Source organism: Lampris incognitus, unplaced genomic scaffold (genome assembly GCF_029633865.1).
Source record: "Lampris incognitus isolate fLamInc1 unplaced genomic scaffold, fLamInc1.hap2 scaffold_93, whole genome shotgun sequence".
Lineage (NCBI taxonomy): Eukaryota > Metazoa > Chordata > Actinopteri > Lampriformes > Lampridae > Lampris > Lampris incognitus.
The window spans coordinates 8,838-36,422 of NW_026611586.1; the positions used below are offsets into that span (position 1 = coordinate 8,838).

A 27,585-nucleotide genomic window follows, 5' to 3' on the forward strand; every position below is an offset into this window, starting at 1 on the left:
ATGGGCTTTGTTTCATCTCAAAGGTAAATACTTTCTAGAGGTCATTGGCTATTATTCAAACTTTCCTGAAATGGCATTGCTGTCAAACACATTGTCAACCTGCGTCATAACACACACAAAATCCATTTTTTCAGACACGGCATACCAAACACAGTGGTGAGTGACAACAGACCATGCTTCAACAGCAAAGAGTGGCAGAAATTTGCAGAACAGTATGACTTCAGGCATGTCACATCTAGTCCTCTATATGCACAGTCAAATGGAAAAGCTGAGAAAGGAACCCACATTCTCAAACAGCTCCTGAAGAAAGCTGCTGACAGTGAGTCAGATCCCTGTCTCGCTCAGATCCCTGTCTCGCTCTACTCAGCTACAGAGCACCACTTGAATGTGGACTGTCACCTGCTGAGTTGCTGATGAATCGAAAGCTGCACACCACACTGCCGAGCTTAAAGCAGAAGAAATATCCAAAACTGGAACAAAACTATAGCAACAAAATATGAAGCAGAAGTCATTTTATGACAAGACAGCCAGGCAGCTTCCACCACTGTCTAGTCATGATACAGTCAGGATTGAGGACCCTGATGGATGTGTAACCCAGGTCAAGATAACCCAGGTTAAAATAGCCTACATATAATTACAGTTGAATCATCATAATAAATAAATAAATAATCATAATTATTAATTTTGCAAATAAATACTAAACAGTAGATAAGTAATTCATGGTATCAATAAATTCATATTCATATTGTTGGTTCAGATTGCTATTTCTTAAAACGCAGCGCGTGCAGTGCTGATTAGCCAATCAGCTGCCTTGCTCGAGAGGGACAAAGTTCCAGAGCTAGCTCGGTTTCAGAACTCCAGGCAAATGCTTGAGAGAAGCCACTAGAACGGGAGCTGAAGATAAAATATTCTACTTTGAAATAGCAGTGAGCTGCAAATGTTTCTTTCTTTATCCAAATTGAGTATTTTGTTTGATTTAATCATCCTCCAGACCCTGGGTTTTGTATTGTGTCCGAGTATCATCCAGGACTTGGTTAGTCAATTGCTAACTAGCCAAACTTTTCCGTTTTCAATATCTGTGTGCATAGGATAGTTAAAGCTATAAGTAGCTCAGTTTTATGTTTTAGATCATATTTTGTGTAAAGATTATTGAGGAGCTACGTTTTTCTTTTGTAAACCGAATTCAGAATGTATTTTTCTTTTGTGCAAACCGAATTGATTAGCTAGCTACTTCCAGCTAGGCTGCAGCAGCATGGTGTAGTAGCACAGAAATTGACCTGCATCACAGCTAGCTACATGCAGCCAGGCTGTAGTAGCATCGTGCACAAGCATTGGAGATTAAACTGCGTCACGTTTTAGCGGTTGGTAGATTGACTATGTCAATCGGTAGTTCTGTTGTTTTCTTTGGATTATTTTATTGAGAGATATGTAAATTAATGTCTTTGCATGTGTGATGTGCCTGTTATAATGCAGGCCAGGTTTTTTCTTTGGATTGGAAGATCGCGCTTGGTGTTTCATACCCCAAGCTGGAATCAAGTGGCGAGCCACCCATAGGAGACCTGCTGGATCCACGTGGTCTGTCTGCGGCTGCAGACAGCTCATTCTCAGGACAGTAGCCTACAGATTCGAGCACCTGGATTGTGGTAGGACTGAAATTTCCATTTTTTTACTGCAAAACGCAGTTGGACTCATCGGAGCAACAACGGACTTTCCAAAAAGGACTGATTATAGCCTACATTGATCATTGATTTTGATTGTTGAGCTCATATTGTATTGTTAATTGCTGTATCGGCCGAGTTTATCACTCATTCATACTGTTCATGGGGTAATGCAATTGTGTGTTACTTTTGGCATTCTGATTTACTGGTTAAGTAACTTAGGTTAATGGAAATTAGAACTGAAACTTAAAGGCCTAATAGAACAAAATAGAACATAAAACAAATTAACATAATTTGTCAACTCAAACAAGAGATAACTTCAAACTAGAATTAAAAGGATCCTAAATTAGAGCTAAAATATCTATCTAAAATATCTGAAACTCGAAATAGTGGTTTAATAAGGGTTAAATCATAAAACGAGAGGTTTCAAGGAATTTATCCATTGTCATTGTGTTATTGTATAATTGTGTATGTTTCTCTGTCTATGTTTACAATTCTTTATATAAAAACAAGCCGGCAGCTCAAACTTTATTCCCTGGTCTGTGGTCTGCAATCATTTGATGCTAGTTATAAACTGCTCCTACGAACCTAGAACTGGTCCTAGTCAACTGTCAACATCTACAGCGCAGATGGAGTATGAAAGCCACTGTTCTTCAAGAAGTAGCTCCACGGTCATTCACTGTGTAATGTCCGTAGACGCCTTGTCTTACTGACATAAGAATAATTCAAGAACGAGCCGACTTCGTAGGTTCTTAACTGTGTAGCTTTTACTAGCGTTCATCCGACATACAACCTTCATAACATTACATCTCCCCCTCTAAGATGATTTTCTAACCTGTATACCACCCCCCTTTTCACAAAAAAAATAAAAAATCCCCCACAGTACACAAGTCCATACGCCTCACAAATCCAGCCGGATTGCAGGCTTGCTCACCCTGCCAGAGCGAGTAACATATGGTGTGGAAGTTGGCATTTCTGCTGCTCGGGACTCATCCATGTTTCCACTCTCCCCTGGAGTGACATGGTCAGGATCCCTGCTGACAAAGGTGAGTGTTTCCGGTGTGGCCAACAGGTGGCGCCTGTTCCTTCTGTAATGTTCACCTTGAGCTGTCTCCACTATGTAGGATCTGGGAGTGGAGCTCTGACTGTGAACAACTGCTGGCATTGTCCATGTTTTCTGTCCATCAAGTTTGGTGAGTACTGCGTCACCCGAGTTCAGTGGGCGCAGTGTCCGCACGCCGTTCCTGCGGTTGTAGTAGAAAGCCTGCCTCGATTTGGCTGCGGCGTCAGCGGTTTTGATCAGTTCCTCTTTAGGCCAGGCCGGTTTCAGGTTATGCTGCAATGTGGGTAAGGTGGTTCTGAGTCTCCTACCCATGAGCAATTCCGCTGGACTGGCTCCAGTGGAAGAAGAGGGTGTAGCTCTGTATGTCAACAGGGCGAGGAGAGGGTCTTCCTGCCTTAATATGCTTTTGGCTATCTGAACAGCCCTCTCTGCCTGTCCATTACTCTGGGGGTAGTGTGGGCTTGAAGTCACATGGATGAAATCATAATCCTCACTGAACCTCCTCATCTCTTCTGAAACTAGCTGTGGCCCATTATCACTAACTACAATTTCAGGGATACCAAAACGTGCAAATGTAGCCTTCAGCCTAGCTACAACCTGACTGCTAGTAGTTGTTGGTAGATTTAGAATCTCCAAAAACCTGGAATAATAGTCAGACACTATCAAGTAGTTTTGCTTTTTGTACTCACACAGGTCTATGCCAACTTTCTGCCATGGTCTGGATGGGAGCTCACTTGACATTAAAGGCTCTTTTCTCTGTGTGTTCCTGTGTTCTCTGCAGAATTGACATTGCTGTATCTTTGTTGTAATGTGCTCTGTCATTTTGGGCCACCACACTGACTGGCTAGCTCTCTCTCTGCACTTAACTATCCCCTGGTGCCCGTCGTGTATTCTGTCTAAGATCACCTCCCTCATCTCTGTGGGAATGACGATACGACTGCCTCTGATGACTAAACCATCTACCTCAGATAACTCCCCTCTCACCTAATAAAAGTCTCTGACTGTCTCCGGCACTTTATCGACATACTCAGGCCAGCCGTGTCTGATGAAGCCCAACACTGTCTGGAGCTGCAGATCCCCATCCGTGCTCTGTTTTATCTCCTGCATCCTTTGAGGTGTGGCAGGCACCTGGCACACGATGGCATCAATGTGCGCTGCAACATCATCATGAGAAGCACCATCTCCGTAGCGCTGCTCTGGGCCTCTGGAGAGTGCATCAGCCACAGCTAAAGTTTTGCCTGGTGCGTATTCAGCCACTGCATTGAAACGCATCAGCCTCATTAACAGTCTCTGGCACCTAATGGGCACATTATCCAAGTCTTTGCTGTTCATGAGAGGCACTAGTGGTTTATGATCGGTGACAAGTCTGAAATTGTCAAGCCCAAACAAGTACTTCTCGAACCTTTCACATGCCCAGACGCTGGCTAAGCACTCTTTCTCGATCTGTGCGTACCTTGTCTCTGCGTCACTCAGCCGTCGGGAGCAGTAGGCCACGGGCTTCCAGTGTTCCCCGTGCTGCTGGAGCAGAACGCCCCCCAGCCCGTAGCTGCTGGCATCTGCTGACACCACCGTAGCCTTAGTGACGTCATAAAAGGTGAGTACCGGGGCGGTGGCGAGTGCTGCTTTAAGGTCTTGGAATGCTGTGTTCTGTGCAGGTCCCCACAGCCACTCTGTCGTTGCTTTAAGCAGTCCATAAAGCGGCTGACCTACAGTGGACAGCTCTGGGACATATTTTGCCAAATAGTTCACCATCCCGAGGAACCTCTTGAGTTCCGTCACGTTCTGGGGCTGAGGAAAGTTCTCTATTCCGGCCACTTTGTCCGGGTCAGGTCTGATGCCTGCCTCGTTGATGATATGACCAAGGAAGCGGACTTGTTTCTGTTTGAACTTGCATTTCGCTTGGTTCAGTTTGAGACCTGCTGTTTCAATGACCCCCAGCGCTTCTGCTAGGCGCCGGTCATGGATTTCCTCAGTCTCTCCATGTATAAGGATGTCATCCATGTACACCTCTGTGCCCTCTAGCCCGGTCAGAGTTTCCGCCATCTTTCTCTGGAAAATCTCTGGAGCACTCGTTATACCAAATGGAAGGCGGCAGAAAGCATACCTCCCAAATGGGGTGATGAAAGTGGTGAGCCCCCTGCTGTCTTCATGCAAGGGGATCTGGTAAAACCCACTTGCTGCATCCAACGTTGTGAAGAACTTTGACCCTGCGAGCCTTGGCATTATTTCCTCCATAGTGGGCAGCACGTATTTCTCACGTTTCACCGCTCGATTCAGCCTCCTGAGGTCAGCGCAGCAGCGAACCTCTTTCTTGTTCGGTTTCAGCACCGGCACCATAGCGGCGCACCATTCTGTGGGCTGAGTCACTTTTTCAATAATGCCCTCATTTTCCATGCGCTGCAGTTCTTTCTTAACCAGTGGTACAAGTGGCAGCGGTATCCGTCTGGCTGTATGCACCGCGTATGGCTGGGCACCCTCCACCAGAGCTATTTTCACTGGGTCTGTTTTCAGCAGTCCACTTGAACCGAAAACTCCACTGACCTCATTCATCCGCTTCACTAGACCCATCTCCACTGCCTCTGGACGACTCAGCAGACAGCTGCCTCTCCCCTTGATCACATACACTGGAAAGGAGTATTGTTTCTCCTTGTAGTTGGTTGTGGCTTGAAACTGTCCTATGCAGCTGATGTTTCCACCTGGGCTTATGAAGCATGTGTCAGGAGGTCCCAGTTTTATGTTTGGCTTCAGCTTTTTAAATGTCCCTTGGTTGATAACAGTAGCGTCAGCCCCCGTGTCAATTTTAAAGGTTATTGGTACATCACTTATTGTTAAACTAACAGTCCAATCTTCCTGACTGCTCTCTTTGCCAACTTCTCCCAGAAAGTACAGCTGTTTAACCTCTTCAGTGACTTCTCTCACCGCTTTAGAGTGACATACACGCTCCCAATGTCCCTTTTTATGACACTTGTTGCACTTACTGTTCGTTGCAGGACACTTCCGCTCATCGGTGTGCTGCGTCTTGCCGCACCTCCCGCATTCATCTACTTTGTTGGTTGCAGGTCTGCTGCAACCATGACGCTGTCCGCCCTTTTTGTTTTGGCGTTCGTCCCGCCATCGGACAACATTGACGTTAGCCAGCTGGGCCTCTGGTTGGTTAGCTTGGAGGCTGAGCTGCTTTGTTATTGCCTCCGCCTGGCGCACTTGTTCAATGACTTTCACCAGAGTAAGGTCCGCTGTGAGCTGGAACTGACGGGAGAGCACTTTGTCTTTTATGCCCACTACCAGACGATCTCTGATATGTTCATCCCTCTTGTCTCCAAACTCACAGTGTTCAGACAGCTCGTACAATGTCCAGATGTACATCTCCGCTGTCTCTCCTGGCTGCTGGCTACGTTGATAGAAGCACGCCCTCTCATGTATGATGTTACGGCGGGGAATAAAGTAGTCGTCGAACCTTTTCAGTACGATATCATAGTCCACTTTATCACCCTCCGCCGCGAAGTCAAACGAGCTGAATATCTTTTCAGCCTCGCTGCCCATTGCATAAATCAGCGAACTCACTTGAATCTCCCCGTCGTCTTTATCCAGCTTTGTCGCGAGCCTGAAGCGCGAAAACCGTTGTTTCCACTCCCGCCATTCAACGGGGCAGTCAAACTTGAATTCACTCGGCGGATTAAACTTCGGCATGACCACTCGTGTTCCGATACACAGACTATTCTGACACCATGTAATGTCCGTAGACGCCTTGTCTTACTGACATAAGAATAATTCAAGAACGAGCCGACTTCGTAGGTTCTTAACTGTGTAGCTTTTACTAGCGTTCATCCGACATACAACCTTCATAACATTACACACTGTAAGGACGGAGGAAGGACAGCTCTTCAGACGCAATCGTCCAAGTCTGCTCAAAACACAAGAACCAAATCAAAACAGTGACACCTATGAAAACACCTCTAAAGACCCAGTGGGACATGCCAGCAATCAACAGGTTTGTTCTGGTTTACCGAAGCAAACAGTTGCTGCAGGTCCTGATGTCAAAGCATCTGCTGAAACATGCAGCAGACCGAAAAGGATTATTAAGAAACCGGACAGATTAATTGAAAGTATATGAGATGTAAAAAAAAGTTTATTGTATTTTAAGATCTTTCACGCTGTTCATCCTTAAGGAAATTATTTTTTATTTTTTTAAGAAGGGAAGGTGTGTTGTTATATGCCTTTGTTATGAACTGCGTTACCCAGAATCCTAGATGTTATGTTGCAGGCTAGTGACGTGCTGAGGTCAGAGGTTGGGACGTACGAACAGGGATAAATAAAAGCTTCGGCGTGAATTTGGAAAAGGTCTCGGTCCATTCATTTAAAACAACAAACAAAACAGGTCCGAAGTAATTTTGATAAAGTTTTCATCACTAAGCAATTGAGTGTTTACTCGCCAAGGTGGTCGCATGCTATCAACAGTTTGAAAGACTACTTCCATAATAACAGAGCATGGTCAGATACAACGATTGTGTTAAACGAACATCAGATTATGGAGTGGAGAAGTATATCATCTACAAGGAAATAGTATATCCGCGTTAAAGTGTGGTGAGTCAGTGCAGAATATCTGTATAGAAAGGGCTTTATGTCCCTATGTAGCCCACATGTAGCTGATAGACCAACATCCGTAATTCGCCTAGAATTACCCTAAACTACACCACACATGTGATCTGGCCCACATTAGGAAGTGGATGACGGGCCCAATCTGGCTCAAGGCTTTAATAGCCTTAACTGAACCATAACATAGTGATGAGCATCATCCCAGAATTGAAAACATTGTATATACTTGGACAGCAGTCCAAGTACATACAATCTCGAACAGTCGAGACATCCAAACTCAAAATGTCAATGCAATATGTCAAATTGGCAATTTACCCATTCTATATGGTTCTTCGTGATAAAACACAGTTTAATAAAAGTAGTAGTTAATTAACCTTTGGTTAATAAAAGTAGTTTTACTGCCAATTTGGCAACGTTGGCATTTGTGGCCCCTTTTATCGGCTACTAAAATGTTATAGGCTTTTAAAAGTAAAAAAATAAAATTAAATAAACATATCATTAGTAAAGTTTTTTTATTTGTGTACAAAATCCTCTTAATGCAGCCCTGCTAGCTTAACAGCAAAACTTACTTGCCCTTCATTCTAACAGTACGACACAATATTGAGTTTATATACGTATATATATACACACACACACATAAATACACACATACACACACGCATACATACATACACACACACACATAAGTACACACATACACACACACATACATACATACACACACACACACATACACACATACACATATATATATATATATATATATATATATATATATATATATCCCTACACTGAACCCAGAATATCCCAGTAATATGTGTGTAATATGTAATGTGTAATATGCAAGCTGTGGCGGCACGCTTCGAGGCAGTTTCTGAAAAACTGGATTTCCGGCAGCCCCCTGCAGTTGTGTGGAGGTGCCGGTCGTCTAGGGATCCCCCTTGCCATCGGAACCATCTCCTCTACAATCAAGTCATGTGGCGTTGGGAGAAGCGCACCCCCCATGCCACTTTAAAAACCATCTCTGCGCAGGTATCTTCTGCTATCTGAGTCCGCAAAGGACCCACAAGTAGAAGAAGATGGTCATCATCGGGCACGATGGACAACCAGCAAGCAAATGTATGTATGTATATATTTATTTATTTATTTATTTATTTATTTATTTATTTATTTATTTATTTTTTGGGATGATGCTTCGTTTTCTGTCACTTTGGTGTGGCAGAAAACGAATCATCAACACACATATATATGAAACTCAATGGTAGGGAATTAACCAATTGGCAGCTGATGATTGCTTATGGCATGAAACAGGCTTCTCAAAGAATTGACTTGATTCACTGGATTATATACACTACCGTTCAAAAGTTTGGGATCACATTGAAATGTCCATATTTTTGAAGGAAAAGCACTGTACTTTTCAATGAAGATAACTTTAAACTAGTCTTAACTTTAAAGAAATACACTCTATACATTGCTAATGTGGTAAATGACTATTCTAGCTGCAAATGTCTGGTTTTTGGTGCAATATCTACATAGGTGTATAGAGGCCCATTTCAAGCAACTATCACTCCAGTGTTCTAATGGTACAATGTGTTTGCTCATTGGCTCAGAAGGCTAATTGATGATTAGAAAACCCTTGTGCAATCATGTTCACACATCTGAAAACAGTTTAGCTCGTTACAGAAGCTACAAAACTGACCTTCCTTTGAGCAGATTGAGTTTCTGGAGCATCACATTTGTGGGGTCAATTAAACGCTCAAAATGGCCAGAAAAAGAGAACTTTCATCTGAAACTCGACACTCTATTCTTGTTCTTAGAAATGAAGGCTATTCCATGCGAGAAATTGCTAAGAAATTGAAGATTTCCTACACCGGTGTGTACTACTCCCTTCAGAGGACAGCACAAACAGGCTCTAACCAGAGTAGAAAAAGAAGTGGGAGGCCGCGTTGCACAACTGAGCAAGAAGATAAGTACATTAGAGTCTCTAGTTTGAGAAACAGACACCTCACAGGTCCCCAACTGGCATCTTCATTAAATAGTACCCGCAAAACACCAGTGTCAACATCTACAGTGAAGAGGCGGCTGCGGGATTCTGGGCTTCAGGGCAGAGTGGCAAAGAAAAAGCCATATCTGAGACTGACCAATCAAAGAAAAAGATTAAGATGGGCAAAAGAACACAGACATTGGACAGAGGAAGACTGGAAAAAAGTGTTGTGGACGGATGAATCCAAGTGTGAGGTGTTTGGATCACAAAGAAGAACGTTTGTGAGACGCAGAACAAATGAAAAGATGCTGGAAGAATGCCTGACGCCATCTGTTAAGCATTGTGGAGGTAATGTGATGGTCTGGGGTTGCTTTGGTGCTGGTAAGGTGGGAGATTTGTACAGGGTAAAAGGGATTCTGAATAAGGAAGGCTATCACTCCATTTTGCAACGCCATGCCATACCCAGTGGACAGCGCTTGATTGGAGCCAATTTCATCCTACAACAGGACAATGACCCTAAACACACCTCCAAATTGTGCAAGAACTATTTAGAGCAGAAGCAGGCAGCTGGTATTCTATCGGTAATGGAGTGGCCAGCGCAGTCACCAGATCTGAACCCCATTGAGCTGTTGTGGGAGCAGCTTGACCGTATGGTACGCAAGAAGTGCCCATCCAACCAATCCAACTTGTGGGAGCTGCTTCTGGAAGCGTGGGGTGCAATTTCTCCAGATTACCTCAACAAATTAACAGCTAGAATGCCAAAGGTCTGCAATGCTGTAATTGCTGCAAATGGAGGATTCTTTGACGAAAGCAAAGTTTGATGTAAAAAAAATCTTATTTCAAATACAAATCATTATTTCTAACCTTGTCAATGTCTTGACTCTATTTTCTATTCATTTCACAACATATGGTGGTGAATAAGTGTGACTTTTCATGGAAAACACAAAATTGTTTGGGTGATCCCAAACTTTTGAACGGTAGTGTATATATATATATAGATAGATAGATAGATAGATAGATAGATAGATAGATAGATAGATAGATAGATAGATAGATAGATACAGTAATGCTTTTTATTTTTTAATTGGCATTGCAGTTAAAAAATACAGAAACGACACTTAAAGATGCAGTCAGCAATTCTAATCCAATTCACTTTTTGTTTGAATTCAGCAAATATGTCCTCACGGTCTGCCAGCTGTGCATTGTGTGCGCGCTGAGGAAAAGATCATGCGTTGGTACACTGCCCTGCCTCTGTTAATGGCAAACAATCCATTTGGAATTTCGCCCAGGAAGTTTCCTAATGCAATTTAGAGTGCGAAGGACAGAACTGCGCGTTGGCCACAAGGATTTTGACTCGCTGCTTCTCGTGCAATTTTCCACGTGTAGCGCTACCTATCCTTTTTAACTGTCAAGGACAACGCTCCTGAGTTCTCTATACAACTCGGTATCCAATAAACTATTGAGGTATGTTAACTTCGCTTTTTATGTGTTTAAAGTATGTTCTAAAGGCTCTAAATGTCTTACAGTGCCATCTGGTAACTCCAACTAAAAAGGTTGACTACCCCTTTAAGGCAATCTAACATGGTCTAGACACCTCAATGTGTCACCGAGTAACTTATATTAAAATGGTGGACTAGCCCTTTAAGGTTGTCTCAACAAGTCACTTACCATAGCCTAGACACCACAGGATTAAACACACATGAATAATCCACACTCACACAGGTACATAGAATTATATATACAAATGTATTATGAGTAATAATTATTAGAATGAATGAAAGTGATAAGCCTCAATGGCTAACAAGTGTCTGCATTCAGATATACACAAATTAATCAGACTAACACATTAGCATACAGCTCAATAACCCTATAACTAAGCCGGCAATAAAATAAAAGAAAGTCAACCCCCAGTTGCAGGCCTGTTTCTTTATCGGGTACGTTGGGACCCTAAACAGCCCTCTTCGCTCCCCTTGGAAGCCCGCACATCCAGCTTGTACTCACAAAGAATGAATGCTCCTCTTCGTCTCGCGTTTCCCACCGCAGCGAATGTCAGGCCGGCAGCCCTCCTAGCTAACTGGCTAGTTAGCCGTTAGCCGTTAGCACCATCTCACGGTCGAACCGTGCGCTCGCCTCGGCAGCCCAACACGGCAACAGACGACTCCTTCTGCGTTCCTCGATGGTCGCATGAACCCACCACTACACTGTACTGATAACGTTACTTCGCTAAACTAGAAGACGGCCCGACTCACTGTGGGGAGAGCCCCTTACCGCCTCCAGTCCATTCGCGCGTCTTGCTGTGCTAGCAATGAACACCGACTGGCTAGCTCGCTCCGTAACGTAGCTGGGTACACATATGGGACTGACGAGTAGTCAGTTTGTCTCCACAATCCACACAAACAGTTCCCAGGATGGGTCTCGGTCGGACACCCGCACACATCACTGTTCACTAAACTTCAATTACATTTCTCTCACCGCAAAATAGCATATAACAACTCGACATCACACTGCTCCGTTTGGCTCACACAAGGGACGAGAGACCTCCTTCTCTCCGTCCAGTCTGCTCGTGCTGACGTTTTCCGCTGCCCTCTCAACCAATCACATTCAAGGTAAGTTTCCACTAAAGCAAATGCATTTCACATTGGTAATCAACTGTTTTGCAGAACAATATCAACAATATAATATATTCATATTCAAAAGGTATACAAAATAACAAACATAGGCCAAACTCTTATCTAATAGTGCAATGTAATATATCTAAGGCCTATAATTTAACCACAGGGTTACACACGTATGCACAAAATAATACCTCAAATTGTAGGAAAACTTGTCGGGACACTCAAGAAGAAGAAATATCGGACCTGAAATGTATATTTTTTGAGATATGAGCATTTGTTCGGGAGGTGTGCGTCCCATAGACTATAGGCCGGGAGGCAGGACCAGCCCTCAGGATGTTTTCTGCTACCCTTTTTTCACTATTATTTCTTGTTAGCCTATACCTTGGGCCATCAGAAGTTGATAACGAGCACCCCCAACTCGGCCCCGTTTGGCCACACGGGGCCAAAAACCCAATTTTTGGGCCATGTTCCTGGCGAAATTATGTACATGCAAATATTAAGGTACTACAATGGCATAAATAGTCATACAAGAATTAAATTTGGCAGAGAGTATCCTGATACATAGGGGGAAGCAGAAAAATATTATTCTGGGGCTTGCTGCAACTCAATTCTAAGATATCACCCACACCATCCCCAAAAAGACAAAAAAAAGTACTGTCCGCCTGACAAATTATCATCAAAATGATTATTCTTCAGCACTTTATGGTGAATATGTATGCCTCACTTGTGTATAGACAACTTCCCTAGTTCTTAAGCTTCAATTTGAGCCCAAGATGACCTTTCTATCTCAAATATTACTCTTGCTGTGGCCGAAAGTCTTCACTATAGGCCTACAGTACCTCAAATATGAAAGAAGCAGATATATATAATTTCCATTGCCATGGTAACTGTGGGCTGTATCAGAAGCAGCCTGAATACCACAAGGCCACCACAGATTGAAGATATGTATTAGGATCTAGACCAGTGACTAAGCACTGTAACAATGATTAGAATATTTATTAAACTGATATTTAACAAACTTAACATGATTTAAGCTAGTCTCTTTAGTTTTAGCTAGCTAGCAAGCACAATTTTGCAATCAAGCTAGCGAGGTTGCAATATTCATGAGGTGTGTTGTAGCTACAGTTGGAATACTATCAGTCTGCACATTTGAGGTGATAAGAGAAATAATTGTTATGCAAAGCATTATATTTGAGTCAATGTGAATTGGCACACTGAATAGTACTCCCTATTTCATTATTGCAATACTGATTTTAAGATGGTTGCATTGTTACAGTATATGAATCAGTCAAGATGCCAAAGAGACGACAAGATGATGAAGACTGGACACCTTGCCAGAGTTCTTCAAAGCAGAAGAAACAGCCACCGCCCCAGTCACCTCTGGGAAATTGCATTCTGCATGGTTGTAAGGGGACAGTAAATGTTAAGTTTATAGCCTTTTCTTCTAAGGCTGATCCACTTAATGCATTTACTGAAATCCACGACATGAAAAACAAACTTTTGACACAAACGTCTGACTGTGGTGGCATGCCAGATGTTTGTGACTCAATTCCTGGTGAATTATCTGCTGATTGTGGGTATCATGAAAACTGTTGACGCATTTTTTTCTGTAATGCTAACCATGCTTTAGCAAGAAATTGTCAAGCAGAAAAATACGCTACTAGACCAACACGTGAGTATGTGGATTCTTCCGTTTTGTTTGGAAATTATTGCATATTCTGCAAAAGTGGCACAGTGAAGCAAGCTTCTGGCAATAGATATAGCTTGCAGAAATTCCAATCAAATGCATACAAAAATATTGAGCAAAAAGCTATGGAACTAGGTGATGAAGATTTGTTGTGCAAAATCCAGGGAGTTGATTTATTTGCTAAGGAGGCTCAATTTCATGACTGCTGTCGCAAGCAGTACTTAGTAAAGCGAGCACCTCAGCCTGACACTACAGCTGCAGCGGATGAAATAACTACAAAGAAGGGAATGATCGGTAAAGCTTTCAATGGGGTGTATGTTCATATAAAAACAGAAGTTATTCAAAAGGGTCAGGTTGTGAAACTTGCTCATCTTACTGTTTTGTATAATGAAACCTTGAGACAATTTGGAGAAGAAGCTCCTGCTCAGATAACAAGCCATAACCTGAGACTAAAAATCGAATGCTGTCCTGATCTCAAAGATATTATCGACTTCTCATCTTGCCCATACAAAGACACATTAGTGTTTTGTACATCCCAAGAATCTATGAAGACGACAGTGCATTCAGTTTATGAGATGGGAATTACTGATTGGAGTAAAGAGATCAGCCATGATCTTCACAAGAAAATCCTAAAAGCCTTCAAAAATTCTGAACCACTCCCTTGGCCTCCTAGAGCTCAGGATCTCCCTGACCCAAAAGAGGAGATTCCTTCTGAGGTTTTCCAATTTGTTTTAAACCTAATCTGCGGTGAGAGGAAGCCATCATATCGGGAGGACAATCTGGCATCATCAATTTCTCAAGACATCTGCAGAGCAGGTCAATGGAAAATGAAGAAACACATCTTACTATGTATGACACTACGCCATCTCTTCCGATCCAAGAGCATCACCACTCTGATAAATAGACTTGGCCACTGTGATTCCTGCACATACTCAATAGAACTTGAAACGGCTCTGGCAAATTCAATTGTGGAAAGTGCTTCATTAATCAGCAACTCAGATGTTATCAAGAGACAACCTGATGGGGCAGGCTTCCATTGTGACTGGGACAATTTTGATCAGCTAGTATCAGATGTATATGGGGCAGGGTCCATTCATACCGCTGTAGGCATCTACCTGCAAGATCAAGGGTCCTGTGCAGATGCAGCAGCCCTGACCACAACACAGCCTACACAAGAGTCAGCCTACACTAATCCGAACACTCAACCTCCAAAAAAACAACGATCATTTAAAAGTCCTGCTCAGGAGTTGCCAACTTACTACAAGCGGAAACGATCTGAACCAGCTAACTTGGAGTCATCCAATTCAAATAACACATCCACATACCACTCAAAATCATCAGATAGTGATATAATGTGGGTCATTGCTTGTAAAATCAACTCCGGCGATCAGCACATCCCTGGTCTGTCAGGTTGGGTGTCTGTTACTGGCCATTCTCCAAAATGCCTCACCACAATTGGATATTATCCCATGATCAATGCTCCCATAACCGACTTGACAACCATTCAAGAATGCCTTAGATGCAGCCAAGTCGCATCCTCTGAAGCTGGACAAGAGTACACCATCAGTACATTTGACCTAGGTGTTTGCATGAAAGCCTACCCTCTAATATGGAATGAACCTGAAAAAATATAAAAAGCACATCATCCTCACTGGTACATTCCATTGCTGTGGAGCTTACTTGAAAGGTATAGGCCGAAGATACTGTCAAGGGAGTGAGTGGATGGGTCGAAGTGGCTTTGGAAGCAAAACTGATCACCACAGGCTCTGTGGCTGGGGTCACTGATGGAAAGAATTGGGACAGAGCTATGAACAAGTCGATGCTAGAAGGTCTTGAAAGACTCCTCTATGACAAGTATTTGGAAACTCATGGAGCACTCTCAGCTGAAGGTACATTTTTTCTGGAAAAACATACCCCGAATGAATCTACTCTAACTGAAGTTCTATCATCGGCTGATATATCTCACCACATAACAGAATACAATTCATTTAGAGAAAGAGTGAGAAAGGGGGAGCTGGGAGAAACTGGCCGGTTTTGGATGGAATACATGGACTGCATCTGGCGTGTCCTGTCAATGAACAGTGCAATCAAAATGAATGACTGTGATGGGTACAAAGCTGCCATAAACATCATGCCAGACCTCTTTTTCTGCTCAGATCAGCAGAATTATGCTAGATTCCTCACATACTTTGGATGCTTTCTTGAACACATTGAGGAAACACATCCTGGTTCAGAGAAACTTTTGCACGCTGGAGCAATCAGTGTAGCCAGATCACATATCCCAGGCAACCACTGCCACGTTGACAAAACAATAGAGGAGACAGCTATGAAATGGCTTAAATCAAACTCGGGCTCTGGAACATACTCAGCTGGAATCTGTGGAATCACCAGCAATTATGAAGCCAGCCAACGTCACATCCTGACAGCCCATGCTAAAGGAGAGTTTGTAGAGGCCATGTGGAATATGATTAGCAGCCGAGGTGAGCATTCAGAGAAGCAGCAAAGAGATCTAAGACCACGTGAAATCAATCGATCTGAGGAGCAAGTGCAGCAAACAATAGAAGCATTTCAGAGTTTCATCAACCCATTTCAGCTTGAGACTTCTCAACCCTTGACAAGTTTGACTTCAGGCGCTGCTATGCCAGAAGAGGTGCGCTCTGATGTGCTGAATGCTCTGAAAAATGGCCAAACTCAAAAAGAAGAGTTCATCCGTGATCGTCTTCTTACAAAGAAAGTCATTTTTTTAATCCTATCAAGAGAAACAAATTCAAGACAATGTCTTCCACAACACCTAAAAGGAAGCTTATGGCATCAAACCAGAGAGTAATCCAGTATAAGGCTACAAGTGGATTTATCTTTCAGATGTTCATCAAATCACAGCTACTAAGGTCACAAATCAGCATCTCTGACCTGATGTGCTATCCCCTGACTCTGACGCCATATTCCATCTCAACAATCGATGGCTTCTTTGCAAAAACCAACAAGGCACAAGGGATGAACTACATGATCAAAGATGCTGAGAATGCACAGCTCCCCTCACCTAGCCACTGTGCTATCATTCAAGATGGAAACTCCTCATTCTACATGAACGATGTGCACCGGACAATGAAGACTATATCAGAGCGCACCTTCAAATGTCTACCTGCTGCAGTTGAAACAGTATTCAGCACAGACGCTTATGCAGACCGTCTTCATTTACCAAAATCAGCTGAGAGGGATCGTAGAGGTTGTGGGGAACAGTTCACAGTTAGTGGTCTGAATGTTCATCGACCTGCAGATTTCAAAGTTTTCCTCACAAATGATGAAAACAAGAAATCATTCATTCATTTACTTCTCGAGCACTGGAGCTCTGCAGATATGATGGAAGAGATCCTCAGAAGGCCTGTCATCTTCATAGAGGCTAGTCAAGCTTTCAAAATAGAATGTCATGCTGGATTAATATCAAAAGAACTTCTACCTGAGATCTGTTCAAACCATGAGGAAACTGATGTGAGGGTGATCCACTACATAAATTATTTCTAAACCAAAATGCCTCACATCAAAACAGTCAGAGTCAGAGCAAAAGACTCCGACATTTTCTTCATTCTCCTCTACTACGCCAAATCATTCACACTTGACATCATCTTTGACATGGGAAATAAGCTGATCAATATCAACCAGCTGGCTGACAATTAAGGAAAGGTGCGACCGATCAAGATTCTGAATCAGAATTCAAAGTTCATTCAGATCTTTACTGCAGTGGGGAACTCTAGGGAGCTTGATGAGCTTGTCCTCAGTGGTGCCGAAGAGTTCACCTGTCGCCTCTATGGCTTTGGTCCTCGAGTTAAGCAGGTTGATGAGGCAAGAGAGGTCAAGGTCAAGAAAATATGTGGCTCAAGCCTCGAGCTGCGACAAGATCTCTCTATTGACCTTTCCACCTTTCCACCGTGCAAGCAAGTCCTTTTGCAGCACATAAAGAGAGTGAACTACCAAGTAGGAATCTGGAAAAGGGCTCATGAAAACCACCCAGAAGTCCCATCCCCTTTGGACCATGGGTTTCATGTAAATGACAATGGCAAGCTAGAACCTCTGTGGTTTGAGGGTGACGTCATCCCCCAGGCCCTTGTTGATGTCTTGGAAGAAGATGGGACAGATGAGGATGACCTTGAGGAAATACACACTAACATGGATGATGATGAAGAAGAGGAGGAATATGGGGATGATTAAGATATCAAATGCAATTTAGATTTTATTTTTTTTAGATTTTTTTCGGATTTCAGCTTTATTACATAGTACAGTTGAAAGAGACATGAGTGGGGAAAGAGAGAAGGGAGGACATGCAGCATATGGAAGTGGGCCGGATTCAAACCCATGCTGATGCGTTAGGGACTAGTGTTGTGGTACGCGCACTATCCCAGTGAACCACCAATTATGATTTATTTTATATTATTTTTATTTTTTAAGGTGAATTTTTGGCTTCTTCTGTTGTTGTTTCTCCCTTTGCCTATATTTTGTGTAGTTTTTTTGGGGACAGTGGGATTGGATGGGGTAAGAGGGTAGGAATCAATGTTTCATTGTTGTTAATAAAATGAAAGCCATCTGTTTTCTAAAAAAAAATTATAATAAAAAATGTTTACTGTACTCTATTGGTGGTTGGCTTCTACTATTGCTATAGGCCTATGAGACACAATTAAAAAGCAGTTGTTTTCCTACAGGTTCTTTAGTATTCACTTTTCATGTTCACTTCAGATAGCAGTAGTAAGCAGTGCATATGAACATATTGTTAAATGCAATAAAATGCACTTACCCCCATTTGGAATGCTAGTGACTAAAAAATTAAATGTTCTCTGATTTGAGGTGTAGAGAAGACTTTTGGCCACAGCAAGAGTAATTTTTGAAATAGAAAGGTCATCTTGAGCTCAAATTGAAGCTTAAGAACTAGGGAAGTTGTCTATACACAAGTGAGGCATACATATTCACCATAAAGTGCTGAAGAATAATCATTTTGATGATAATTTGTCAGGTGGACAGTACTTTTATTGTGTTTTTGGGGATGGTGTGGGTGATATCTTAAAATTGAGTTGCAACAAGCCCCATAATCATATTTTCCTGCTTCCCCCTATGTATCAGGATACTCTCTGCCAAATTTCATTCTTTTATGACTATTTATGCCATTGTAGTGCCTTAATATTTGCATATACATAATTTCGCCAGGAACATGGCCCAAAAATTGGGTTTTTGGCCCCCTGTGGCCAGTTGGGGGTGCTCGTTATCAACTTCTGATGGCCCAAGGTATAGGCTAACAAGAAATAATAGTGAAAAAAGGGTAGCAGAAACCATCCTGAGGGCTGGTCCTGGCTCCCGGCCTACTGACATTACATGACCATATATGACACACTCTGACACACTAAATCCTCCACATGTTCGCTGTTCTACATCACTTTAACATCCTCAATTCTCATTCGATTCAGACACAGGATATATCAAATTGTTTGCCAACTTCTTTTGACACTCACGATGTAAAAATACGAGCTGTGCAATGTCCAGTTTTTGAGATAAGAGCAGTTGTTCCGAGGGAAGAATCAGAAGGGGGGCAGGTGTCCCCGCATGCAACCACGGAAGATCCACCCCTGTCACACAACACCACTACCCTGTGGCTGGTGGACCTAAGAGCAGACCCCAGCAGCCTCCTACAAGAAGACCCCATCCTTGTCACAACAGCAGACATCCAACAGCGAGTCTCAAGCATGAAGAGCCAGACAGCACCAGAACCAATGGATCATGTCCGCCCACTGGATGAAGAAGGTAACAGCACACGTGAATGCCTGGCAGCACAAATGAGCCATCTGCAAACATCAGGGTCTCACCCAGACTAGCTAACAGAGGCAGGACAATACTGATCATGAAAGATCCCCACAAGGGTGCAGCACCTTCATACTACCGGCCAATAACCTGCCTCTCAACAACATGGAAGATCCTCTCAGGGATCATAGCAGCTACACTGAATAGGTACATGAGCAAAACTGTACGGCATTGGAAACAACACCAGAGGGTCAAAGTACCAGCTACTGGTTGATATATCAATCACCCAAGACTATAAGACCAGATGGATCAGCCTGAGCACTTCCTGGATTGCCGACAAAAAGTCCTACAACTCAGTACCCCACATGTGGATACTGGAATGCTTTGCAATATACAAGGCAAACTGGACACTGATAACCTTCCTCAAGAACTCATGCGGCGGTGGAAAATAAACCTCGAGGCCTGCTCCAAAGCCATTGCACAATTTTTTTAAGACATAAATAATATTATTTAATACTATTCAGTAAAGTCTCCAATGTTGTTCACATCCACTGTGTGATACCATCCTATGATCACTCATCCAGTTTGTCCTCTTGCACCCATCAATGCAATTATTAACTTGTGCAATAATTTGTACAACAGGACCTGTGCTGTATTCATACTTTTACACCTGCAATAATTGGTACAACAGGACCCTTTACTGCTGTATTCCCACTTTTACACCTATTAAATTTGTATTTTTACGGTCAGGTGTGAGCTCTGGAGGAGCTCCAGGTGAGATCGATGAACCAGATGAGTTAGGCAGGAGCAGCCTGACGAGGGCGGGGCTGACGAGGCAGGGACGTGACACACATACCATGTCAAATTCCTTATATGTGATCATCCTTAGCCAATAAAAACTGACTTGACTGTATCCATATTACCTTGTGAGCTGTCATAACCATCTTTTAGTGTCTTTGAACTGGCTTAACATAACTTTAATGCTCCAAATGTAGGTAAAATTGTAATATTCTCAACAAATTGTTGTGTATTACAGAAACTCATTTAATTATTAAATTTACTGAGTCATTAGTAACAATTGAAGTGTTTCATATTATTCATTTACTAATGATTAATTTATGTAAGCCTTTCAACCTGTGTTTAATATTTAATTTACCTCTGAATTTTTTAAACTGTGTTCTTAGCTTAATCATTTAAATTATACATTTAATATAATCAATTGAACACAACTGAAGTTGAGTCGTTTTGTGCCGAGATCAACATAAATAAACTATGCTACCGCAAAAATAAACATTTCAAAATCAACGGCCGCCAGAAACATAGAGTTGTTTTGTATATTATAAATAAACAGCTATGTTGTATTTCGTTAGGCTCGTAAGTTAAATTAAAGTCAATTACTTAATATGCCATGGGTCGATGGATTTTCCAGACTAGGTCGTTCTTCCTCACGCTCTTGTTCGTCCTCCCTGACTGACAGAGCTGAGGCAGGTCACGTGGTGCATTGCTGTCGAGAGGAGCCGTCTCGTCTCATTAAGATTTACTTTCCAGACGGCACGGAACCGGGATCGGTTATTCATTGCTCGCGGTATAAATAGGGAACTCTGGAATTAGCACTGCTTTCAAAGTGCATCTGATAATGTCAGCTTTAGTTGGCATGGTTGTCGTCTTCATCACAAGTGTTGAAAGCACACTTCTGCTGGAGTGGTGCCCGGCTCAGTGCGAATGCGAATCAGAGACTCGTGGAATTTCATGCTTTGATATTGACGTCATACCCAGCTTCCATCCCAGCACCGAGGAGGTGTAAGTTGCCGGAACATTTGATCAAGAATGTAATCTTAAGAGACAATAGTCTGTTAAGTTGGTGGCACACTGCATTATTGATTTGTTCAGCCATGATTGCTCTAAAACAATAGAGATGCGTACCTACCTCGCTCCATTGCGACTTGTTGTGCTCATTCAGGTGGCTGGTAGAGACTCGACTTCTCTCCATCCCCCAAGATGCCTTTGCTAACTTGGTGAACGTTTCACACATGTAAGATGCTGCTTTCTCTTAATAATCAAGCTGCAGCCTGATAGCTCAGCCTGCCAGGCATTAGTTGCATTTTAGAACAAAGTCTGATTTTACTGATAATAATAAAATAAACTGCAAAACGTAAATTGTACTGTTAACTTAACAGTACAATTAACATTTTGCAGTCATTTTTTGAAAACATAACTAGAGCACATGACGCTAAAAGGGTATAGATACTGTACCCAGAATGGTGATATATCATGAGAAGTAATGCATCTTTTTTAAGATCTTGAGAAATGTGAAACTGGTTAATTGCTAGTTGAATTCACTGGCTTACTACCAAATTGGCAATTACAAAATAATAAAAAGCCATGTCTAACTGGAAATACAAGCTTATATTCGGCTGCTGGAAACAAACAATTTAGAACTGCTTAAAAGCAATACGGGGCAAAGCTAAAGAATTATGTATTTTCTAAAAATAAAAAAGCTAAACATATTGGTTTTACAATTTGACGTGAGGAATGTAGTCTTAGCTTTTGATTTGTTGTTTTTCCCAGCTACATCTCTGACGATGAGGGTTTAAGACATCTGGACAAGCATTCTTTCCACAATCTACCACTGATAGTGCACATGTAAGTACCCTTTGCAGGCTCAGTACAGTTGAAGTTAAGGCATTCCCACACCATCACTTTGTACCCTGATTAACCGTGTGCTTATTACCAGTGAAATTACTTTCTCGGTATCAAATGAAGTCTTAACCTTTACAGAAAATGAGACCAATGGCCATATCTAATGTTGTCTCTGTTGTTATTCGCATTAAATAACTTTATGCAAACACAGTGAATGTGATGTTTCGGCGTGCTGACTGGACTTATCGAGACCGGTTCCTTTCAGGGCAGTGTAAAGAGCCCTCACAGCTCCAGCTCTTCAACTTGGCTGAAAAGAGGTCAAGTGTTCATGGGTTGGTAGACCCTGCTCTGACAGTATGTGCTCTTTGTGTATATGTCTCCATTATTGCGCTAATGGGGGGTGGGGGGGATCAAGTCAGTGGAGTAGCAAAGAAACATACAGATGGGTTACAAATGAAAGGAAAACCCAACGTCAAATGTCCTAGTAAGGTGCTGGGCCACCGCGAGCTGCCGGATCGGCTCCATGCCTTGGCCTAGATGCTGCCAGTCCCTGGAGCTCAGCACCATCTCCCAGAAGCGGTTCCCTGGTTTGGTGTTTTGGTGATGGTGGTGGAGAGTATTGCATTCCTCGGACTGGGAGGTTCCTCAACAGCCTGAACACTTCCACCTTCCAAAAAATGACTTGTTGACCGTCTTCCTCACTGTCCGTGTCAGGGGTGCTTGTGATGTCTAGGTTTGTGGAGTAATTTTGGTTTTTAATATTTATTGTGTGTTACTTGTTGTTATGTGGCACTGAGAAAGGTAATGTCGTTCCTTTGCTTGTGTGAGACATGCATATGAGGCAAGGACAAATAAAAGCAGTCTACACCTCGGTCCAAAATGTCCCGTAGCAGTGTCAAGTCCAAATCATATGTTGATAGTCATCACACATTCACTGACCCCTCATGCCCTGTGGATGGAGCCATTGCACTGCTGGAAGACACAAGTCTCATCAGCACAGGGACGTGTCATCACAGGATGAAGGGGATCACTCAGAATAACTCTACACTATGTGCCGTGGCCCTTCCCTCTGAGGGGTCGTAGGGACCCAAACCATGGCAGCAAAATGCCCCCACAGCACAACACATCAGACAACACACTTCGTACACACCTTGTGTGTGTGCGTGTGTGTGTGTGTGTGTGTGTGTGTGTGTGTGTGTGTGTGTGTGTGTGTGTGTGTGTGTGTGTGTGTGTGTGTGTGTGTGTGTGTGTGTGTGTGTGTGTGTGTGTGTGTGCCCAACAGAGAAATAAGAAGTCTCAGAACACTATCGCAGATTGACCCAGAAGCATTTAAGGACCTGCCTAATTTAAAGTATCTGTGAGTAAAATATTGTGTTGTGAGTCTGCATGAGTTTATCGTGTTTATCACACCGTGTAAATGCCACATAGATTGTGGTAATGCTCTTGATTTATACTATGACCCAACAAATAGTTAACTAGTTGTAAAAAACTGTTTTTGTTAACTACTGTTTTCTTTGAAACAGCGGCATTTTCAACACAGGTCTATACTCCTTTCCTGTCATTTACAACATACAATCCACACAAGAGGAGTTTTTACTGTACGTATCATGTATACATTTTGTGTATATGTGCGTGTGTATATATATTTATATATATCGGTTTTTTTTCTTCCGAAACTGTCAATGGTGTTGTTATAAGTGCTCAACTAATGAGGAGCGGAATATCAATACAGATGCAGGCAGGGAAAAAAGTTTTAATACATAGCAGTACAGGCCTGTGTCATGCATCGCGCAGTCATCAGCTGCTAATGCATTAAAAGCTGATGCTAATGCATTAGCAGCGCTCAACTGATATATATATATATATATATATATATATATATATATATATATATATATATATATATATATATAAAGTCTGTTTATTTCCCTTTTAAACGGGGCCACATGTGTAAGGAACATGCATTTGTGGGATGTGCAGCAGAGCTGAGTATGTGGGTTGCGCCCATGAGAAATTTGCCAAATCTTCTCTGCCAATGCCAAACAGCTTATTTTGCAGTTGCTACTGACTCTTGTTTTGAGCTTCTGGTACCCCAGGTGCTGACCGTCAGCTGCCTGATATAAGATGTATTGCCAAGAAGCATTTTTACAACAGAGAAATAATCTACCAAACACACATTTTCTTACTTTTTGTGCTAAGTTTAGACATATAGACAGATAGATAGAGTTAGAGATATAGATATAGATTTTTTTTGTTGTATACTATTGGTATTGGAACAACTGGCAACTCGCATTTTAACCATAGTATTAAATGTTCTCAGTGGTATATCAATGTTCACGTTTGTTTCCTCATCAGAGAGATAGTGGATAACCTCTTGATTGAAATGATACCTGCCAATTCCTTCCACGGAATATGCGACAATGATCTCACCATGTAAGTCCAGGTTTTGATGTTCCTTTGCTTTATTTTCATCTAAAAAGTAGGATTTCAGGGCTTCGGGTTTTCAGTCAGCTTTGAACGGCATCACTTAAACTCAGTAAACATGTTCTCTTACTGTGTCCCATGTAATGGTATAACTTAATAGCTACGGAAGTAAACAGTATATCCTGATGTACCACATTTCACTCCTAATTATATTTTTCTGCATCATTTTAATGCAGAGTCATTTACATATTAATTATATTGGACAATATTTCAACCAAATGCAACTAGGTCTAATGTCATTGATGAAGCATACCTGACCATTTAAACACATTAAATATTTTATATCAAATAAAATCAGCGCACTTTGCCACCACAACTAAATGGCATCACAACTCTTCGTGGTACTGTATGGTATTTGCATTGCTTCAGACTTATAACTGAACGTGTGTGTGTGTGTGTGTGTGTGTGTGTGTGTGTCTTTGTAGTATAATGAATGGCAATGGCTTGAAAGAGATCCAGCACTATGCCTTCAATGGGAGCAGACTCCAAGAAGTGTACGCAGTTCTTGATTAAGTTTCCCTGAATAAATGTCACTGAGAATTATCAGTTGCAAAAATTCAAACAACAACTAAAACCCTTCCTCTGCCTGCTTCTGTGTTGTTTGTTTCAGGTATCTTAACAAGAATGTGGATTTGGAGAGAGTAGATGAATTTGCTTTTTCTGGTGTGATTCACGGCCCAACACTCCTGTGAGTCAACGTACATTGTTTAAACAAGATTTCTGAACAAGAATCAATATCAATCCAATCATACTTTATAAAGAAAAAAATAAACAGCCAAAAATAAAATGCAAATAACCATTGACAGGTTTCTGACCATTTGTCTCTTTCATCATTTAATTTATAATCAGACAATATTTCAATACTGGAACTACAAAACAGACTGACATCAAATTGTACACTTAACAAAAGGCCAGGAGTACCATTGTAACGGCATGAACACAGCTCTGCTCTTTCTGTCTCCCCAGAGACCTTTCAGAGACTAGAGTGAGTTCTTTGCCTTCAATAGGACTGGGGCTCATTGAAAAACTGCGAGCTAAAAACACTTGGACCCTCAAGAAACTACCTCCTCTTACAGCCTTTCTGCATTTGCAAAAAGCTGAATTGACCTTCCACAGCCACTGCTGTGGCCTCAAAAACCTGAAAAGATGGAGGGGGTGAGTAATAGAATTAAAGGTCCTCTCACATATTTTCCCACACTATGCATGGTTACCTCTGGTATTATTCAAGACAAATTATGTTTGTCACTGAATTTGTTGCATTGTTATTGAGATGTAGTTCACAAGAATCAAAATAATATGGAGTTGTTTAATGAGACTTTCAAGCTCATTTTGAGAATTGTATCAATTTAAGCTCAAAGTTCCGCTGCATTTGGTACATTTCTAATACAAGTGTTAAGTACTTCTTTTATAAGGAACAATTTTTGCCATCTGTGCTCAAGACACACTGAGGCAGCTATATGCAACTTGACCAGGGCTGGTGTGGGACAGCAACTGCAGAAATCTTCTGGAACTTTCTACCCGGGGTATCAGAGACACAAACCATTTCATCAGGATCCACATCTACATGACAGTGACAATCTCGAAAACATTGAAAAGCCATATCACCATCAATATTCCATTTGTCCCTCAGAAGAGAGGGGCTTGTTCTATGTGGACTCACCAATGGGGGATCCTGATGAAGGATTTGACTATGCACTCTGCAATAAACTTCATATGGACAATTTCAAGGTGTCCTGCAGACCCCTTCCTGATGCCTTCAACCCATGTGAGGATGTGATGAGCCATGGATTCCTAAGGGTGTTTGTGTGGATTGTTAGTCTCTTAGCTATTCTAGCTAACTCTCTCGTCATGGTCATTCTGCTGATCAGCCACCACAAATTGTCTATAACCCGTTTCCTCATCTGCCACTTAGCGTTTGCAGACTTCTGCATGGGACTCTACTTACTGCTTATTGGATCTGTTGACCTTTATACTCGCTCTCAATATTACCATCATGCCATTGACTGGCAGACAGGAGCTGGTTGCAACCTAGCAGGGACATTATCAATATTTGCTAGTGAACTATCTGTCTACACATTAACTGCAATAACCCTTCAACGCTGGCATGACATTTTTTTTGCTATGAGATCCAAGCAAAAACTGCGAATGCGACACATAGCTGCGGTAATGCTCGTTGGCTGGTTGCTTTGCCTGATTCTTGCACTGCTCCCATTGGCTGGTGTGAGCAGTTACCAGAAGGTGAGTGTCTGCTTGCCTATGGACACCAAGACATCTGCTGCTCAAGTCTATGTGGTCTCTGTTCTTACGCTAAACATCTTGGCTTTCATGGTTGTATGTGTATGCTATTTCCACATTTACTGCATGGTGCACAACCCTGAGCACCAGTCAAGCAAACAAGATGCCAGTATGGCAAAACGTATGGCTGTGCTGATTTTCACCAACCTCCTGTGCCTGTTCCCTGTCTCCTTCTACGGATTGTCTGCAGCCCTCCACCGACCACTAATCACAGTCACACAGTCTAAGGTTTTTGAAAACTGAATTCAGCACAATTTCAATGTATCCAGCTGACAGGATGAATTAATGGGAAAACTTTGTCCTCACAGGTTTTGCTGGTGCTGTTCTATCCTCTCAACTCCTGTGCCAATCCGTTCCTCTACACTATCCTGACAAGGACATTTCACCGTGATGTCCTGATGTTGCTGAGCCGCACCGGGATTTTCCAGCCCCAAACACAGTTCAACAGATATTAATTAACCTGTGCCTCTCAACCCCTGCATATGCAAGACATATGTTTCATAGGCCAAACCCCATCGGAGGCTTAAAGTGGAAATGAAGCACACATGATATTAAAATGTTTTGTTTAAAGAATTCCTACTAAAAAAAAATCATGATTATAAAATGGCTATATGATGAGAACTAAACAAGTAGCCATATAAAAGAAGCTTGTTTTTCTCTTTTTTCTGCTCTCTGCCAATGTACTCAATGTAAGTCGAGATGTAATGGGGTTGGTTGGCTCAGGACAAGAGAATATGCAAGTAAGGCCACTTTCACATTGCTCCTGAATGCTGCAATGAGTTTTA

General features: G+C 42.2%; 1 protein-coding gene across 1 annotated transcript; it reads left to right on the forward strand.

Annotated features, from left to right (window-relative positions):
- Positions 1-27,255, forward strand: LOC130134200 (thyrotropin receptor-like). The gene is made up of 15 exons (XM_056302161.1): positions 1-23; positions 135-319; positions 1,474-1,575; positions 20,132-20,224; positions 21,025-21,181; positions 21,342-21,413; positions 21,950-22,024; positions 23,304-23,378; positions 23,545-23,619; positions 24,377-24,454; positions 24,931-24,999; positions 25,116-25,193; positions 25,472-25,660; positions 25,945-27,028; positions 27,109-27,255. The coding sequence occupies exons 1-15, from the start codon at positions 1-3 to the stop codon at positions 27,253-27,255; spliced, it is 2,502 nt and encodes an 833-aa protein (XP_056158136.1).
- The last annotated feature ends 330 nt before the right edge of the window (positions 27,256-27,585 follow it).